We start from the raw sequence: 17,633 nt of genomic DNA on the forward strand, positions 1-17,633 counted from the left end.
AGGGACATGCTACAAAATAATTGGCCAGTGCTCTTCCAAAGTGTCCCAGTCAGGAACAACAAGACTGAGCAATTGTTACAGATCAGAAGAGACCAAGGACACCAAACAAATGAAATTTGGAATCCTTGATTGAATCCTGGAATAGAAAAAGGGCATTGGTGGGGAAACTGGTAAAATTCAAGAAAAGTCTATAGTTAATGGCATTGTACCAATATCAGTTTCTTGGTTTTGATCATTATACTATGGTTTGCTTATGTAAGATGCTCTTCTCAGGGGAAGCTGGATAAAGAGCATATGGGAAGTCTCTGTACTATTCTTGCAGCAACTTTTCTCTAAATCTAAATAATCTAGCATTATTTCAACATAAAGTGACTCCCGCACACCCTCCCCGCGCCAGCACCATGCCATCCCTCGTTTGATGTCCTCATCAGCTGCAATGATCTTGTTTACTTTTTTGTTTGCTACTGGACTTCCCCGCTGCACTATCAACTCCCAAGGGGCAGGGCTGGTCTGTCTTGTCTGCAGTTTCCCCAATGCCTAACTCATGGCTTGCATTTAATAAGCACTGCTTTCAAATGCGTGGAATGAATGAATGAATGAATATTCCTGGATGTGACCAGGAAAAATGAATAGAACAAAATGAGTGTTGCTAGAAAGACTCCAGAGCATGAGAGGGCGGCATAGTCAGGAGTCATCTCCCACATGCCCAAAGGGGAAATCATGGGACACCCCCCCCATTAGTCCTCCCTGCCCTAGATTTTGCACATGAGGGAAATAATTTACTAGCCAGAAACCTTGCTCCAAGCGTCAATGGTTCCCTTACCTCCAGTGCCACCATGGAGGACTCCTAGCAGGGCATATCTCAGATGGCCAGAATCCAAAACATAGGCCAGGAAGGAAGCACCCCCTGCCCTTCACCCAGCCTGTCTGAATCTGCCAGGGGACCTGGGAATGAACTTCCCAACCCCATAACCGGCAGCAAAATTTTTCTGGGAAAACCCAAAAAATCACACTGTATAGACCTTTACCCTTCCCATAAATTTCCTCTGTGGACCATCCAACAATAGCAGTGGGGTGGGGAGCAGTGACAGGCCAAGTCCATCTTGGGTTCTACGCTGTTCTTTCAGCATCAGATGGTGGATGGAGGTCCACTGCAATGGAAAGTGCCCAGATGGGGGTCAGGACCCCTGGGTTCCGTCTCCACATGTGTACAAATGTAGGAGGAGAGCGTATGTGGTGATCTCTGTCCTTTGAGCTCTGAAGTTCTGTAATCTTCAGCACTTTCATAAAGAAAGGGTCAATTTTTGCTCTGTGCCTGAACCAGAACTTGGGTGATGGCCATAGAGGCATTGCTGAGGGGCTGCCTCTCCGAGCCTGGACATCTTTGGGGGATTCCACGCCCTGCTTATGAGGAAGATGAAAGCTTGAAGGTGGAGGCATGAAGGGACACTGAGAAGAAAATGCTCCTACATACTATATTACAGGCATTTGCTGGACCATAACTGAGTCCTGGCTGCAATAGCAAACGTGACTTTTTACACTTTCATTTACAGTTTCATTCAAGTGGTCGTTTTGCAGATATGGGCGCTGAGGCCCAAGCGCCTTGACAAAGGTCAGGCAGGTGAAAAGGTGCCCTGATGCTGTCCAAATGCCTTTCAGTTGAATTGATACATTTGATGTTATCTAATCTTTTCATTTCATACTTTATTCAGAAAAAAGAATATTGAATGTCTCACTCTCCTGCCACCCCAGGGCTCTTGAGTTTCACACATGGCAGATGTCATCACTTTGATACGTCAATTATGTTAGGAAATTAGAGGTCAACACCCCTCCCCGACTCCCAGGATATGGCCCCTGCTCTTTACAAAGTCCTTCACAGCCCTGTGTAGAAAGTCTCCTAATATGCCCACTTCACAGACGAGGAGCTCGCAGGGAAAGTACCTGGTTAGGACCCGAAGCCTCAACCACAGGTCAGAGCATCTATGCTTCTCAGCGAGGTTTTCGTGGTTAAAGCCGGGGCTGCCTGCCTGGGGACTACCTCAGGGAACAATCCAGGTCCCAGCAAATGCTTTTCCTCACTCAGCTTTTGAGAACTATCTTCCCTAACCCAAAGGAGCAACTTCTGAAAAGATGTCCATCCCCACAGTCCTACCAATGAAAAGGGACACCCCCTTTGGTCCATTACAGTAATATCTCATTTAATGCTGCACCCCAGGAAGTTTTATCAGTTTCTGATGAAAAGCAGTATTTTCCTAAAAGTTTCCCACCCTCTGGTGCTTGCCTGGAAGGGCCAGGGTGGGCCGTTTCCTGTGCTGGAACTGCTGGCTGGTTTATTGATTTCAAACCCCCAGAACGGAAGTTTGAAACTGCGGTGTGTTCAGGTGAACAAGGTGCTCTTGACCCAGCAAGGGCGGGAGGCCGCCTGGCTTGGTGCCCACACAGAGCTGCCAGGTTTGTGGTTTGTTCCCTCAGTCCCTGGATCCAACATGAAATGAGCCTCAGGCCTGCGGACAGAGTTCCCAGTGAGCCCCCAGGACCCGCCCGTCAGCCCCCCAGTGCCTGGGGACAGATGCACTTCCTGACGCTTTGAGAAGGGGCAGGCAAAGGATGTGATGGAGTGACCCGTCCTCATTCTGTGTCACAGCAGCCTGCGCCCATTTCATCCTGCAGATGGGGGATTGTCACACAGCCGCGCAATGGAGGTGGTCTGTGTGGTCCCTGAATCCACGGGAATTGTCACCAGTGTGTGTGTGTGTGGAGGAGGGGAGTCCTGTGTAGATGTTCATGGGGACCATCGCTCGGAGAAGGTGCAGAACCCTGCCCTCCACGCTCTGCCTGTGCAGGGCCCCGACGCCACCTGTGCCACGCTGCCTCGGAAACAGCCTGGCTCGGGTGGGCATTTGCTGCCTGTCCAGCGCCCTGACTGGCGATGGATGTTCTGTTTCTTCTCCTCCCTGGTCCGGGGGTGAAATGCCCGTCTCCTCCTGCCCAAACGTGTGTGTCCACTGGCCCCACCCAGCACAGCTGTTTGCTTGTGCATCACTGGACCAGGTCCCCACCGCGAGGACAGGAAGTGCTCCCACATCCGCCTCTGCCACCAGCCTGGTGACTTGTGGTCACTGAGCCCAGTAGCCTGAGAGAGAAGTTTTAAAAAGACTCCCAGACATGTAATTAAAATCTCAGTGTTGGGTTTTGGGGAAGGCGCTGGACGGCTCCCACCCCTGCTCTCCGGAAACACAGATTTTTAGTGTTTGAAAGTGACAGGAGGCTAAAGTGAGGCGGCTCTAAATATACTGTCCTGGGCATTTCCGGGCAGCTGGGGAAATGTGGGATTTATTCCACGTCCATGGCCTCTTGCCCAGAGTGTTGGACCAGCATCCCCACCCCTGCTGCCTCAGGTCCCCTCCCACCTGTGCCTCGCTCTCCCCTCTCCTCACAGCTTCCACCCCAACCACCCACTCCCTTGCTGCCCCGAACCCTGGCTCCCCACTGACCAGAGGCATAGCCTATGGTCCTAGGCCGGAGCTCCAGTCCTCAGCAGTCAGGTGACAGCTATGCTCATCCCCATACCCCACACCGCTGACATGTGCATAGCTCTGGCACCCTTAGCCTGTGTATAGGTGGTCCTCTCTGCCCAGAACGTCCTCCCCACCACCTCTCCATCCTCCAAGACTGTCCCATCCAACAAGGCCAGTTCAGATGTCACCTCCTCTTGGAAGCCTACTCAGATTTCACCATGTTTTCGGCCCCTTCACTTCCCCGGCTTGACTGGGCCTCTTAGGAGCTGTCACTACTGCCTTGCTTCTTGTTCCTTTCTATCTCTCCCTCTGGCCCTCCTTCCTCCTTCACCTTGCTCCAAAAGGAACCTGCCGTCATTCACCCTTTGCTGTGTTCCTGGCTGTTGTTTTCCTGCCTGTGCCGTGTGTCCCTCAGCTCTAGGCCTTTGCTCATGCTGGTCCTTCCTCTGCAGTGTCCCTCTCCCATGACCTCGTGGCAAATGCACTCTCGCCCTTCAAGACCCAGTTCCATTGTCAGCTGTGAGCAGTCACTCTTTCCCACGTGCCATCCACGCACATCGGCAGACTCTGAAATACACTGTCATGTCCCTGCCCAGCCCATGGCCCTTTTTTGCCTCGGGTCTGATGTCCATCTCCCCAGGACCTGTCTTCTGCCTCATCTGGGGGTCCCAGAGTCGGCAGGAGGGCTGAGCCGGGGCCTGCTGGGTTTAGGGCTTGGTGGCCAGAAATGGAAGCTGCCCTTGTTGGCACCCACTGTGTGCCGGGCGCTGTGGTTGGCATCTCACTACGGGCCTCGTGGGGCCCTCAGCACCCGGCGAGCAGAGCCTGGGGTCAAGCCCATTCCCCAGGGAGGGAATGCCCTCCCCAGGCTGCCCAGGCCCCTGGCTCCCACCGGGCCCTGCCACCCCAGAGCCGGAGCCCAGAGCCAGGAGTGAACACCAGCCCACTTTGTCTTGCAGTGGAGCTGGACCGCACCCTGGGCCACCAGGAGCCCCACTGGAAGGAATTCCGCTTTGACCTGACCCAGATCCCGGCAGGGGAGGCGGTCACAGCCGCTGAGTTCCGGATTTACAAGCTGCCCAGCACCCACCCGCTCAACAGGACCTTCCACGTCAGCATGTTCGAGGTGGTCAGGGAACGGGCCAACAGGTGCCTGCCCTGCGCCCCAACTCCCGGTCAAGCCTCTGTCAGTGTGTCTGGCCCAGCCCTCAGGCGGGGGGCGGGGATGACATCTCCCAGAGGACAGAGGGGAGCTTCCTGGGCGCACACCCTCACAGATGCAGGATGCTTGGCTCAAGGCCCCGGCACCTGGGGAGAGGCCATGCAGCAGTCGTGGCCAAGTCCCCACCCTGCCATCCTGGCTGTGGATGGGTCGTTGAGCTCCTAAGCCCCAGTTTCCCCATCTGTCCACGTGCACAGTAGCACCTTTCTATGGTAGACACAGTGAGACAAGGCACATAAGGTGCCCAGCCCAGAGCCAGGAGGTCGATGCCCCACTAATGGTCCCCCAGGCGGGCACTGGAAACACGGAGGCAGCTGTGCCGGCTTCGGTTAATTGTTCTTTCATGTCCACAGGGAGTCTGACTTGTTCTTTTTGGATCTTCAGACGCTCCAAGCTGGGGACGAGGGCTGGCTGGTGTTGGACGTGACAGTAGCCAGTGACCACTGGTTGCTGAACCGTAACAAGGACCTGGGACTCCGCCTTTATGTGGAAACGGAGGATGGTAAGACTCAGGGATCGGGCGGTGAACCTTCTCCTGGGGGCTCCTCCGAGGCTGCTGGCAGCAGGCACAGCTGGAGCCCCCTCGATTGGCCTGGAGCCCACCCCTTTCTCATGTGACCACTGGGGTGAAAATGCTTTCCCACTGTGGGGGTCAGTGGGATAAAGAGGGCGAGGCTCCCACAGTTCTGGACAGCAGGAAGCCCTGACAGCGGTGGTTTCCCTCCTGTCCCTCTGCAGAACCAACATTGGAGTTGCTAAGAGAGTGAATCCATGCTTTATTTCCCCAAGAAATGGGTGATTCTTTCTCTCTGGGGAGCCGCCTTCTATGTTGGGAGTTTCCGTGCTTGGCAGGGCACCAGGGAAAGAGGTTACACCCTCAGGCTCTGGGTTTGAATCCCAGCTCTACAGCTTTCTGACTCTGTATCCTTGGCAGGTTACTTATCTTTCCAAACCTCCGTTTTCTCATCGCCAGAAGGATTCATGCATTCATTCATTCACCAGCTGTTTTGGGGGAGAGCCTCCTTTATCCCAGGCAGTTGGGATAGAAAGCCTGAAAGTGGGCACAGGACTGGCGTGTTTGACTACATCAGGGGCTGCCATGGCCGGAGCAGAGCTGGCCAGGGAGAGGTTGGAAGGAGAGGAGATTGAGAGTCAGGCAGGGGCATTCTGAGTTATGACAAACCAGGGCCAGGGTCTGGAGTTTTTAGGGAGCACTTGCATTTAATAGCAGTGGAGGATGACAGGATCTGATTTCGGTTTTTACAGAAGACCCCTCTGAGACACCCCCTCAAGGAGGTGTGGCACCCCTCCCAGCCCTTCAGTGTGGGTTTCACTTAGTGACTGGCTTCCCAGAAGGACAGTGTGGAGTGGGGTGGGGCGGTACCTTGACGGTGGACAAAGCTGGCCAGCACCACCTCAGCCAGGTGATCAAGGTTCCCACGAATAAGTCACATGCCCCTGGGTACCCTGGATGTGATGGGCTGAGAAAGCCTCTTCTCCTTGGTGGCTCTTCTCTGAAACCCATCACCCCGTCTAACAATGAGAAAAACATCTGGCAAACCCAAATGAAGGACATCCTACAGAACACGTGACAAGTACTTCTCAAAACTGTCAAGGTCAAAAACAAGGAAAGCCTGGGAAATTGTCACAGCCCAGAGGCAGCTGAGGAGTTGTAATGACTAAATGCCACGTGGGATGCTGGATGGGATCCTGGAAGCGAAAGATGACTTTGGAAAAAACTAATGAAATCTGAATAAATCGTGATGTTTAGTAGATAAGATTCCAATATTGGTTCATTAGTTGTGGCAAATATATACCATAGTAATTTAAATGTTAACATTTCCCAGGGGACACTGGGTCTAGGTATATAGGAACTCTATACTGTCTTCACCATTTTTCTGTAAATCTCAACTATTGTTGAGTATAAAATAAACACCCCTCTCACCTGGGTGGGTTGTGTGAACTGTGGGGGACCAAAGGGAAGTGAAGCCAGAGAGTCCCCAGGAGCCAGTGTCCAGATGAGAGGAGTGAGGGAAGCAGAAATGGAGAAAAGTGGATAGAGGAATCCATGCATAACATGGATGCAGCCAGTGGATTTTTTTTTTTTTTTTTTTTTTGCCTGAATTAGGGAAATATAGAGGAGGGGTAGGTTTGAGGTAGGAAAAAGAGTTCTCTCTGGGCCTGATACCCTTGAGAGTTTGGCAGATGTCCATGGAAATGTCATTCCAGGACAGATGGGTGCTGGAGATACAGATGTGGGAACCACTGACATATAAGTGGATTTAGAGCCATGGGACTGGAGGAAGGAGCGTAATGATGGAGCAGGAAGGGGACCGAGTCTTCCCGAGTGGCGTGGACTCGGGGCCTACTTGTGCCCCGGACCGGCGCGGGCAGCGTGGTCGAGACTCCTCGGGCCCCACCATAACCACCACCAGCACTACCAGCACTACCTTTCCCTGGCCGACAAGCCAGAGCCGGAGCAGGCGATGGACGCCATGCACCTCCTGACGGCAGTACTGGGGCGCTATGTGCCCGCCGGCGGCTCCGGCCCGCGCGGGCCAACCGCGGTGTCTGCGGCTTCGCTACCAGAGTTCGTGCGCGCACCAAGTTCTACAGGGATCCTGTGGAGGCTGTGAAGGACATTTCCGATGGGGCGAAAATCATGGTCGGCGGCTTCCGGCTATGTGGTATGCGGGAAAACCTGATTGGGGCGCTAAGACCCGCGTGAAGGACTTGATCGTGCTCAGCAGCAACGTGGGCGTGGACGACTTCGGGCTGGGCCTGCTACTGGCGACTAAGCAGATCAACCGCATCATCTGTTCCTACGTGGGCGAGAACGCGCTCTGCGAGCACCAGTTCTAGGCGGGCGAGCTGGAGCTAGAGCTGACGCCCCAGGGCGCCCTGGCTGAGCGTGTGGGGGCGGGGCGCGGGGCCCGCCTTCTACGTGCCCACGGCCTACGGCCTACGGGACCCTCGCTCAGGAAGGATGCGCCCCCATCAGGTTCCACAGGACGGCCACATCGCCATCATGAGTCAGCCCAGAGAGGTGAGGGAGTTTCCCCGGGGGAACACTACCTTTTGGAGCACGCCATCACGGCGGATTTTGCTTTGGTAAAAGAGTGGGAGGGCGACCCCGTGCAGGAAACGTCATCCTCAAGGGCAGCGCCAGGATTTCAACGTGCCCATGTGCAAGGCTGCAGAAACCTCCCTAGTAAAGGTTGAAGAAATTGTGGATGTGGGGTCGTTTGCTCCGAAGACGCCCATGTTCCTAACATTTATGTAGATCGTGTGATAGAGGGGGCAAAATATGATAAAAGAATTGAGCATTTAACAATCCAGACGGAGGCAGATGGAAAAGACATGTCTGTGAAGGACACAAGGGGGCGAATCGTCAAACGGGCAGCTCTTGAATTTGAGGATGGCATATATGCCAGTTTGGGCATAGAGATCCCCCTTCTGGCCAGCAACTACATCAGCCCCAATTTAATTGTTCACCTTCACAGTGAAAATGGAATCCTGGGCTTTGGTCCATTCCCATTAAAAGAGGAGGTTGATGCAGATCTCATCGATGCGGGCAAGCAAACAGTCACCATCTTTCCTGGAGGCTGCTTTTTCTCCAGTGATGACTCATTTGCCATGATCCGAGCAGGACACATCCATCTAACCAAGCTAGGAGCCATGCAGGTTTCCAAATATGGTGATCTGGCTAACTGGATGATCCCCGGAAAGAAGGCGAAGGGAATGGGGGTGCGATGGATTTGGGGTCCAGTATCAAGACCAAAGTGGTGGTCACCATCCAGCACAGCACCACAGCCAATCAACATAAAATCTTGGACAAATGCATGATGCCCCGGCCTGGGAGGCGGTGTGTAGACCGAATCATCACGGAAAAAGCCCTGTTTGACGTGCACAAGAAGGAACTGACACTGAACTCTGGGAAGGCCTGACCGTGGAGGAGATCCAAAAGAGCACGGGGAGCGCCTTTGCCATCTCACCCCATCTCAGACCCATGCAGCAGGTGGCAGTTTAATCCGGAAGGAGACCGTGGTCACAGAGGCTATTTTTCATTTTTGCCTTACAGGATTTCATCCAAAGGAAGTCGGAAATTATCCTTATCCTTTTCACAATCCAGTCTGATGACCAGTTTTCTCCTGGCATCTCAGACTTTCTATACCTACATAGACTTTATTCTCTCAAGGGGGGTATGACTTTAATTAAAACAAAAGGAAAACATAGACGTTTGTCTTGCTTATTCTGTGAGTCCTAAGACAGCTCTGCTAAGTCACTGCGGACATGGATGCCCTCTTCACTGTCTGTGATGTTTACGTTAAATTCTATGTAGCTTGAGAGGATCCCATAGGAAGGATTTTGTTGAAATGCCTTCTCTCATGAATGAATCATGAATGTAGGGGGAAAAATGATGAGGTAATAAGCTAAGAGTATAGCTAAGACACCATTTTACTAGTGCCATGGAAAACATATAAACATAAATGTCAATTTGTGATCAGAAGACATGCTATCTAAATGAAAGATTTTTTTTTTCTTTTGGCCCCTCTGACTTTTCTTCTGGGGCCTTTCATTTTGTTGCTAAATTTTGTTTCTCTGTAACCTCACCTCCTCCCCCCATATGCTTCCTCCTCGTAGCTAAATAGATGGTCTCTAGAAGGAAAGCAAGACTGCCTCAGTGGGACAGTGGTAATGGGATCGACTAAAGAGAGAGACACTGTGGGTGCTAACATGCCACCAGGAAGTTAACTCTGGGAATAAACAGTCCACCTGTGTGTTGCCAAGTGCTGCGGCTTATGATAGGAGGTGTTCTAGAAACTGACGGACTTAGATGGGTTTTGTTATCGTAACTCATAGTGTTCCTGTGTCGACCTGAACAGACACTTAGATCCTTCCTCTCTGTTGTGGAGCCCTAACTGGCCCCTTGTTGACATTCCCTTATAATCCAAGAGGGGCTGTGAGGTATTTCATCCAGAATCCATAGTCTGAAAGACTAGGAAGAAAAAATAAAAGAGTTTGTGTGTGTGGGGGGGGGGGTGGTGGATGTCAAAGCCTGTAAAGGAGCTTGCATCCTCAGTGTAGCTCCCGGGGGCGCACAATTGTCATGAGCATGCACATTAGAGCAAGAAATTCCAGCTGGTCAAGGAAGGCCTTTCAGAGAGGCCTCACAATGGTCTCACCTGGAAGGAAGGGACAGATACTGGAATGGAGAGATGAGGGACCATGACCAGGTGGCGGGGTGGGGTGGGGATGTTGGAATGGAATGTCATCAAGGGGAGCTTCTGTGTGTCAGAACTTTCCAGCAGCAGCGTGGAACAGGCAGAGGTTTCCAGGGGCAGATAAGTTACAGAGCTAGCTAAGATAGTAGAAAGAAGAAAAAGGGTTGAACTCCCCATCCTCATGTGATGGAGTAACCTAAGGGACAACAGCAGACCTGGTCCACAGCTGGGATTCCCTCCAGGGTTTCATCCAGGCAGGGATCCTGGGCCCCAGAGGCTCCTAAGCTCCCACCTCTGCCTTTCTGGAATGGGACCTGTCAGAGCTTGGCAACCTAGGGACCACCAACAAGACAGCCTGGGCCTTTTCACGACCAGCTGGAGGCAGGGAGCCTGCCCAAATATTGGGTTGAGCAAAAAGCAGAGCTGAAAGGGAGGGGTCACTCTAGTGTCTGGAAGGAGGGGCAAGGGGTCCTTTCCCAGACTTCCCAGATTAGGATCTGAAAGAGCAGGTGTCAGTCCCCTTGCCACACCCCGCAGCCAGGCCTCTGCACAGTGTGCTGAGAAGGGTAGGATTGTCCTGGCTCTGATGCAGATTGCTTGGCACCTTGCACAGGTACTGCTGTTCAAGGGCAGCAGCACACAGGCCTGGAGGGCTGCCCAAGCCCAAGGCGGTCCCCAGGCGGCAGCCGGCTGTGGAGCTTCACCCCAGGGCCGTGTTGATGATGGTCACGCCCTCTCCTGTCTGCTCTGTTGCCTCCTCATCCTCGTCTTTCCCCTCTGCTCGCAGAGCTTCCATGTGTCTTGTGGCTCTGCACCTCAGGACTGTGACTTGTCATGACCCAAACGCTCCCGAATGGCTTCTGTCTGGGGTCCTTCCAGCATCAGCTCCTGCAGCTACAGACTCCTGTCTCAGCAGGATCCGTCATGAGTGGATTCTCTGATGGGCCCAGCACATTGTTTTTGTGGCAGGTGATGTCATAGGTCAAAGGTTAGCCTCAGGATTAATTAGTTGTTCAATCCAGTATGGCCCATGGACACAGGTCTAAAGCACAGTTGTTTAAGAGCTGACCTTTGAGCAAGACTATGGGTGGGGCAGGCAATGTCCTTGACCTGTAGTGTATAAGGGAGAATCATACTAGACCTGTTAATAGAAGAAACACATATACCTACGTATGTGTACATATGTACACTGGATATATAAATGCATGCATGTGTGTTTCTGTGTGCACAGACATGTGTGCATGTACATGTGTGGGTATCAGAGTTGTAACATTGAGGGGAAATGTACACAGCTGTGGAACACTTGGCACTGTGTTTTAAGCAACAGAAAAGTGAGTTAGTAATCATGCTCTTGGTGTTTAGTGTAAGAAAATTCCACAGGAAAAGCAAATGAAGAGGTTCTGTCGCATTCTCATCCTTATAATGAAAGCCAGGAAGTAACCTAAATGTATAACGATCAGCTAATTTCTAAGTAAATTATGCTGTATGAGTGATATTTTCTTCTCAAAAGTCTCTTTATAGTTGTTATTATATTGCTTTGACAATTGAAAATCAAAAGTTCATTTGGGACTACAAAGAGGTCCAGGAAGATAGTTTCCTTGGTGGAGTCGACATTTACAGGGCTAATGAGTGTGTTTTTTATGGTGTCCTCAGTCTTTAAGTGGCTGTGCGGTAAAATCCGTTTTTTATAGGCATCACTGTTCCTGGAGCCCAGGCTCCAATTGTGTCCCTACCCGCAGCCCTCTTTCTTTTTTTAACTACTAACTGGGCCTTGTGGGTAAGAACTTGGGCTCTGGGACTTTGGTGCAGTGTCTCTATCCCACGGAGCCTGGTATCTCATTTATGGTCTTAGGGAACAGTGAGTGCTCCGCTCTTGGGGGCTGCTCGTCAGAACAAGCGCTCGCCAAGCCCCGGCAGCTGCTCCAGTCAGCTGGGTGTTATCAATCCTACATTAACCCCCCCAGAAAGTATGGGTAGCTGGGCTAGTCCTCGGGCCTAGGAGTCCTCACAGCTGAGGTGGGAACCCTGGTTCTGAGAGTCCCTGGCTGTGTGGCTCTGGGCCGTCGTGGAGTGACTCTGAAGGCTCTCAGTGACAGATGAGGTCCAGGATTACTGTAAAGACAAGTGGGATCATCGGTGTGAAATGACGTTGAAACCTGTACATGAGTGTCACCAACACTGACCCTGCGGTTCACCAGCCCTCCTTCCACCGTCTCCCTCAGGCCTGCCTGCCTGGGGGCAGGGGCTGGACTGGGGACTCCGGGCTTCAGATGAGGAAACTGAGGCACAGTGGGTCCCCCTCAGGCCTTCAGCCCGTGTGCTCCTGGGCCCGCCCAGGCCCCGGCAGAGGTCCCTGCTGTGTCCATGTGCAGGGCCACTGCCCTTGAATGACCGCCCCTCTCCTCTCTCTGTCTCAGGTCACAGCGTGGATCCTGGCCTGGCCGGTCTGCTGGGGCAACGGGCGCCGCGCTCCAAACAGCCTTTCATGGTCACTTTTTTCAGGGCGAGCCCCAGCCCTGTCCGAGCCCCTCGGGCCGTGAGGCCCCTGAGGAAGAGGCTGCCGAAAAAAACCAACGAGCTGCCGCAGCCGAACAAGCTCCCAGGCATCTTTGGTGAGGTCTGGGGCTGGCCCGGGTCTGAGCCCACAGGCTTTTGGCCGGGAACCAGTGGTGGTGACACAACCCTCTACCCCTCAGTAGGGTTCAAGCCGATGGTCACCCTCCAGCCACCTTTCCTGACACCCTCCTTTGCCCCATGCCCCTGGGGAGCAGCTACACTGTCTCTAAGGCCTCTCTGCCACCCAGGAGTCCCTTCTCTGCCCTCCCCTGGCTCACCAGGCCTTCCCAGGAATCAAGTGCCTCTTCCTCCAGGCAGCACCGCCCCTGGTGGCCCTTGGTTTTTCCCCAGGTCCCCTGTGGGATGCACAGTGGTTTAGGTGAAGGTCTCCCGACCAGTCTTAGCCCCCAGGGATCAGGGTTTGGTCCTGACCCACGACGGGCCTTCCTTTCCTGCATGGGAGTCGGCCCTTTGGCTGACCTCAGTGTGAGCTACGTGACCCGTGGAATGGGTGTGGCAGGAGAGGTGAGGTGTCTCAGGAGGAAAGGAGGAGGTGCCGCAGCCTAATGGCCGAGGGTCCCCAGGGCTGTTTATTGGAGCATCAGGAAGCCCACACGTTGAAAGTCAGGGGAGGATGAGCTGAGCGTGGGGTTACTCTGGAGCCATCAGGAGCGTCTGGAGCCATCGAAGTTTCTTGAGCTGGGTCATGGCACCAGCAGAGCTGCAGGGATGGGCTTTAGGAGACCAAGTGATTTAGTTTCCCATCATTCATTTATTCCGTAAATGTGCCCATCAGGGCGTCCCCTGCCCTGGGAGTCCCCTGTGGTAGCTGCACAGAGCAGGACCCCAGGAAAGACCTTGCACCATCTGTCCCCTGCAGATAACATCCACGGCTCCCACGGCCGGCAGGTTTGCCGTCGGCACGAGCTCTATGTCAGCTTCCAGGACCTCGGCTGGCTGGTAATTTCTACTCTCCTTTCTTAAATGACCATCCCCACCTGAAGATCGTAAGAGTATCTCCAGGGGGAGGCAGAATTACGGGGCATTCCATTTTCTCATGTATTATTTCTTCTGTGTTGTCCAAGTTTTCTAAAGGGAGAATATGTTACTTTTATAGTGAAAAAGTGTTTTCTGATAAAAACCATGAAAATGGAGACAATCTGAATCCTGAGCCATAAAATGTCAGAGCTCCAACAGGGAAACTGAGGCCAGGGTGGTAGTGCCTCTGTGCCTTTGCTGTGACGACAGCAGCTACAGGAGACGTGGGGGTAGGGGGCAGGCTGGGAGGACATGCTGAGTGCTGATGCAGGTGAAGGGGAAAGCTTGTTTCCAGTCCTGTCTGCTGAAGGGTCTTCAGGTGGATGTCAGGTCTCTGGGGGCGGCCCCGCGAGGGGCCCGAGGGTGGTTTGATGGGGCCCTGAGGCTGAGGGAGGGTAAGGGGCAGCCCTGAGTCGTCCTGTGACAGGTGCTGGACAGGGGGGCTCGGGAGGGGCCACATGATGGGACTCACCTTCTTCCATTATCTCCCTTCACCCCCAGGACTGGGTCATCGCCCCCCAAGGCTACTCAGCCTATTACTGTGAGGGAGAGTGCTCCTTCCCACTGGACTCCTGCATGAACGCCACCAACCACGCCATCCTGCAGTCCCTGGTCAGTACCTCGCTGTCCTGCCTGGACCCTGGGGGGAGGGTGTGCTGAGGAGAGGGGCTCAGAAAGCCAGGAGGTGATGGGAGCACCTGCTTGGGTCCCGGGGAGCTTTCTCTGCATGGAACCTTTGCTATGTGCACGTGTGCTTACATCGCACTCCTGTGTACAGGCTGGCCCCTGTGTGGCCACACTGTGTGTGCAGACTCAGACTCAGTGCTGGTACACACACGTGAACACACATGCGCGTGGGGACATGCAGGTACGTGTGGTGGGACTCAGACTCATACAGGCAGCCCACTAGTGGTCACAAGCACACATATACAGAACAGCTGTGCATCCCACCTGGGCACCGGTGTGCTCTGAACACACGTGTCCTGTGCACACTGGTTTCACCTCCTGTGACACGTGCACACGCGGTGAGAGACGAGTGTGTGTTCACCCACCGCATCATGGCGTGTGCAGGGAGAGTCACTCATGTGCCCGTGTGCCGTTCTGGGCTTGGGCTCCGCCTTCCGTTTACTCCCGGTTGGCTTTCTCCTGGTCCTCCCAGCTCTTGGTTTTCCACAGATGGTGTGGTTTTTGATGCTCTGGTGTCTGCGGTAACTTTAAATGCGGAAAAATGTGTCTGTGAGGAATATCGTTGCTGCTGCTTATTGTTCAGTGTTTAAATGTTTGCTGTGTTGAGACTTCTTTCTAGAATGGTTACCTAGACTCCCTAGTTCCTAGTACCCCCAGCCTTGTGTTTACCTTGTAAGAAGTTGTCAAGATGATGCCTTAGGGTGAGAGTAAATGATTGTAACAAAAGAGGCTGCAACCGTGTAATACCTCCTTTCTCAACGTCAAGGGGATTTGCTGGCCCCCGGGCGCTGCCTTCCTCGGAGAATCCGAGGGCTGACAGGCTGTGTCCTCCAGCACGTGCGTCTCCCAGCGCCCCCGAGAGGGATGTGGGGTGCTGACTGCACCTGCACCTCCAGGGCTGTCCCTCCCCCACCCCAATCCCACCTGAGCCCACAGACCCCAGGATAGCTCCGCAGGAGTGAGCGCTCAGGCTGTGCTGGGTGCAGACAAGGCCGTGGCTGCGCTCTCAGGAAGGCTGTCAGTGAACTCAGGAGCCAAGGCCAGGCCAAGACGGTGGGTCATGTGAGAAGGGAGGACGTGGCCTCAGCATGAGGAGGAGGAACGTTCCAGGTGGAAGGATCCAGTGCGCAGGCCCCAGGACAGGAGCAGCTGGGAGGGCTCAGGGCCCACAAGGAGGCAGGGCTGGAGAGGAGCGAAAGAGGGCTAAGGGAGGTTACTCTGGGGTGGGCCGGGGCCACCAACATAGGCCTAGGGGTCCCTGGTAAGGTGGCAGGTGAGTGGATTGAATCCCAAGTAAAGTGAGAAGGCTTTGCAGGGTTTCAGCAAAGTAGTGTTATGATCTGACTCTCTAGAAGTATCACTCGGGCTGCGGTGACAGGATGGGAGGCTGGACCATGGGTGGAAGGTGGAGGCCAGGAGAGTGAAGAGGCTGCTGCAGTCACCTGACAAGAGGACCCGGGTGGCTGCTGGGTGGTGAGCAGTGACTGAGGCCACAGGGACGGTGGAGGCAGGGCCCCTGTCAGGAGCGACTGGAAGGAGGGCCAAGGGCAAGAACCAGGGGCCTCCAGGGAGGGCTGAGCGACCTGGTGGGTGCGGCCTGTGGGCTGAGGAATCAGTCATCTGCTTCTGCCACACGTTTGAGGCCTGATGTGACCCCAGGTGGCCAAGTGGGCAGGTGGCTAGATCCCTGAGTCTGGACTTCAGAGGAGGCCAGGCTGAAGCTCTGAACTGGGAGACGTGGCCCGTGGCTGGTCTTCGGGTCCTGAGAACAGATGAGGTTCTCTGGGGACACAGCAGGTACAGGACAGGAGAGGCCTGGGAAGCAAGGGAGCCCTGGAGAGACTGGGGAGTCGTTGTGGGGGGCCTTGGGGCCTTGGGGGCCAAGAGAAGGAAGGCGTCCCTCCAGGCTTACCCTCCAGGCCATTCTCCACGCAGTAGCTGGGTGGTCTCACGAAAGCACAGGTCTGACCTCATCTCCGCTGAGAAACTTGCCTTCCTGCCCGTCATCTCCAGGAGGCAGTCGGGGCCCGGGATGCGGGGCCGCCTTGCCGACCTCACCAACGTCCCCCGCACCCATCCCACTGCCCTCCTCTCCCTGCACACGCTCAGTGCCAGCACATGCCCTGGGCCTCCGGCCTCCCTGCCTTAGCACTTGCCATTCTACCTGGAGGACTCCCCCTCTACCCTGGGCCCAGCAGCTCCTGCCTGCCCTACATGCCTCACCTGCGGTCCTTCCCTGCCAGGGCTGGTCACCAGCGCTCAATGCCCCACAGTGCTCAGGGCCCGCTGTGATGCTTGTGCCGCTCCCAGGGGTCCCGGCTGTCTATAGGAGTGTTCTCATGTCCCCTTCCTCCCCCCTGACTATGGGAACAGGGACCATGTCTGGGACGTTTCTGTGCTCCCCGTCCTGGTGTGGCAAGCACAAGGCACGTATCCGAGATACATTTGTGTTGGATGTAAGAAAAGTAGCATTATACCCATTTGGCAGAGGAGAAAACTGAGGCCCCCAAGTGAGAGAAATGTACCTAAAGTAACAGAACCTCTGATTTGTCTCCTAGTGGCTCAAAAACAAATTCAATGGAATGGCACATTAGACTCCACAAATCAACCTGTCTGGAGCCAGGTAGAATACAAGGCTGTTTTTCTTTCTGTCGCTGATCTGATACAGCTCTGGTCTAGGGTGGAGTCGCAGAATGGCAGCACCCGTGTGGTACCCGATTTCTCTCTCCAGTGTCCCAACTCAGGAAAGGCCCTCCCTGGTTTCTAGCCACTTAGAGCCCCATGGCTGCGCACGAGCGTGGTGTCACCTGGTTTTTTTCCCCTGGGCCCATGAATGACAAGCCCAGACAGCACATGTGGAGTGGCAGTGGTCCCCACGTCCCATTCTGGCTGGACATCTTCAAAGAGGCCTCAGCTTCCCCAGCAGGACACAGATGAGCCCTGGGTCCCGAGCCAGCGCAGTGCCCACTGACAGTCCTGGCAGGCTGGCTCAGACCTGGGGCTCCCAGGACAGGGCTGGACATTGGGGAACGGGAGCCAGGCTGCCGAGCAGGTCCCCCTGACAGCCTCATCCAGGTCCTGCTCAGCAGCCTCCGTGAGGGCCGGGTGGGCCTGTGCCCTCGGAGCAGCCACGACGCACGAGAGGGAAGCAGGTTTCCTTTCCTCTCCTGCCCCCGACAGCTCCGGGCCGCCTTCATGGCCCATCCGTGTGGGGCCTGATGAGGAGTCCAGTGTAAACTCAGCTCATCCTGCCAAGTCTCAGGATGTTTGTCTGGAGGCCGAAATAGCTCCCTCAGTCAGGCTCTTTTTCGGTGGTAAAGCTGTTTAGGAGGAGGGCATGGGACCACTACACCCAGGTCCAAGTCCTGCCACAGGCCACGGGGCCTG

General features: G+C 54.4%; 2 protein-coding genes across 3 annotated transcripts in view; both read left to right on the forward strand.

Moving 5' to 3' along the window:
* Window positions 1–17,633, forward strand: part of BMP8A (bone morphogenetic protein 8a) — a 33,420-nt gene that overhangs the window by 10,776 nt on the left and 5,011 nt on the right. The window contains exons 2-6 of one of the 2 annotated variants that reach the window (XM_033113655.1): window positions 4,478–4,667; window positions 5,094–5,242; window positions 12,383–12,577; window positions 13,402–13,481; window positions 14,061–14,171. In XM_033113655.1, coding sequence (XP_032969546.1) covers window positions 4,478–4,667; window positions 5,094–5,242; window positions 12,383–12,577; window positions 13,402–13,481; window positions 14,061–14,171 — 725 coding nt within the window. The remainder of the gene's footprint in view (window positions 1–4,477; window positions 4,668–5,093; window positions 5,243–12,382; window positions 12,578–13,401; window positions 13,482–14,060; window positions 14,172–17,633) is intronic. The other variant, XM_033113656.1, reaches the window with a different exon arrangement.
* OXCT2 (3-oxoacid CoA-transferase 2) lies at window positions 7,227–8,770 on the forward strand. The gene is given in 10 exon segments (XM_033113654.1): window positions 7,227–7,287; window positions 7,290–7,451; window positions 7,454–7,661; window positions 7,663–7,798; window positions 7,801–7,872; window positions 7,875–7,908; window positions 7,911–7,991; window positions 7,994–8,479; window positions 8,482–8,655; window positions 8,658–8,770. Coding segments are annotated over 10 exon segments (1,527 nt in total).

The sequence above is a fragment of the Rhinolophus ferrumequinum genome, chromosome 9 (genome assembly GCF_004115265.2).
Source record: "Rhinolophus ferrumequinum isolate MPI-CBG mRhiFer1 chromosome 9, mRhiFer1_v1.p, whole genome shotgun sequence".
Classification (NCBI taxonomy): domain Eukaryota; kingdom Metazoa; phylum Chordata; class Mammalia; order Chiroptera; family Rhinolophidae; genus Rhinolophus; species Rhinolophus ferrumequinum.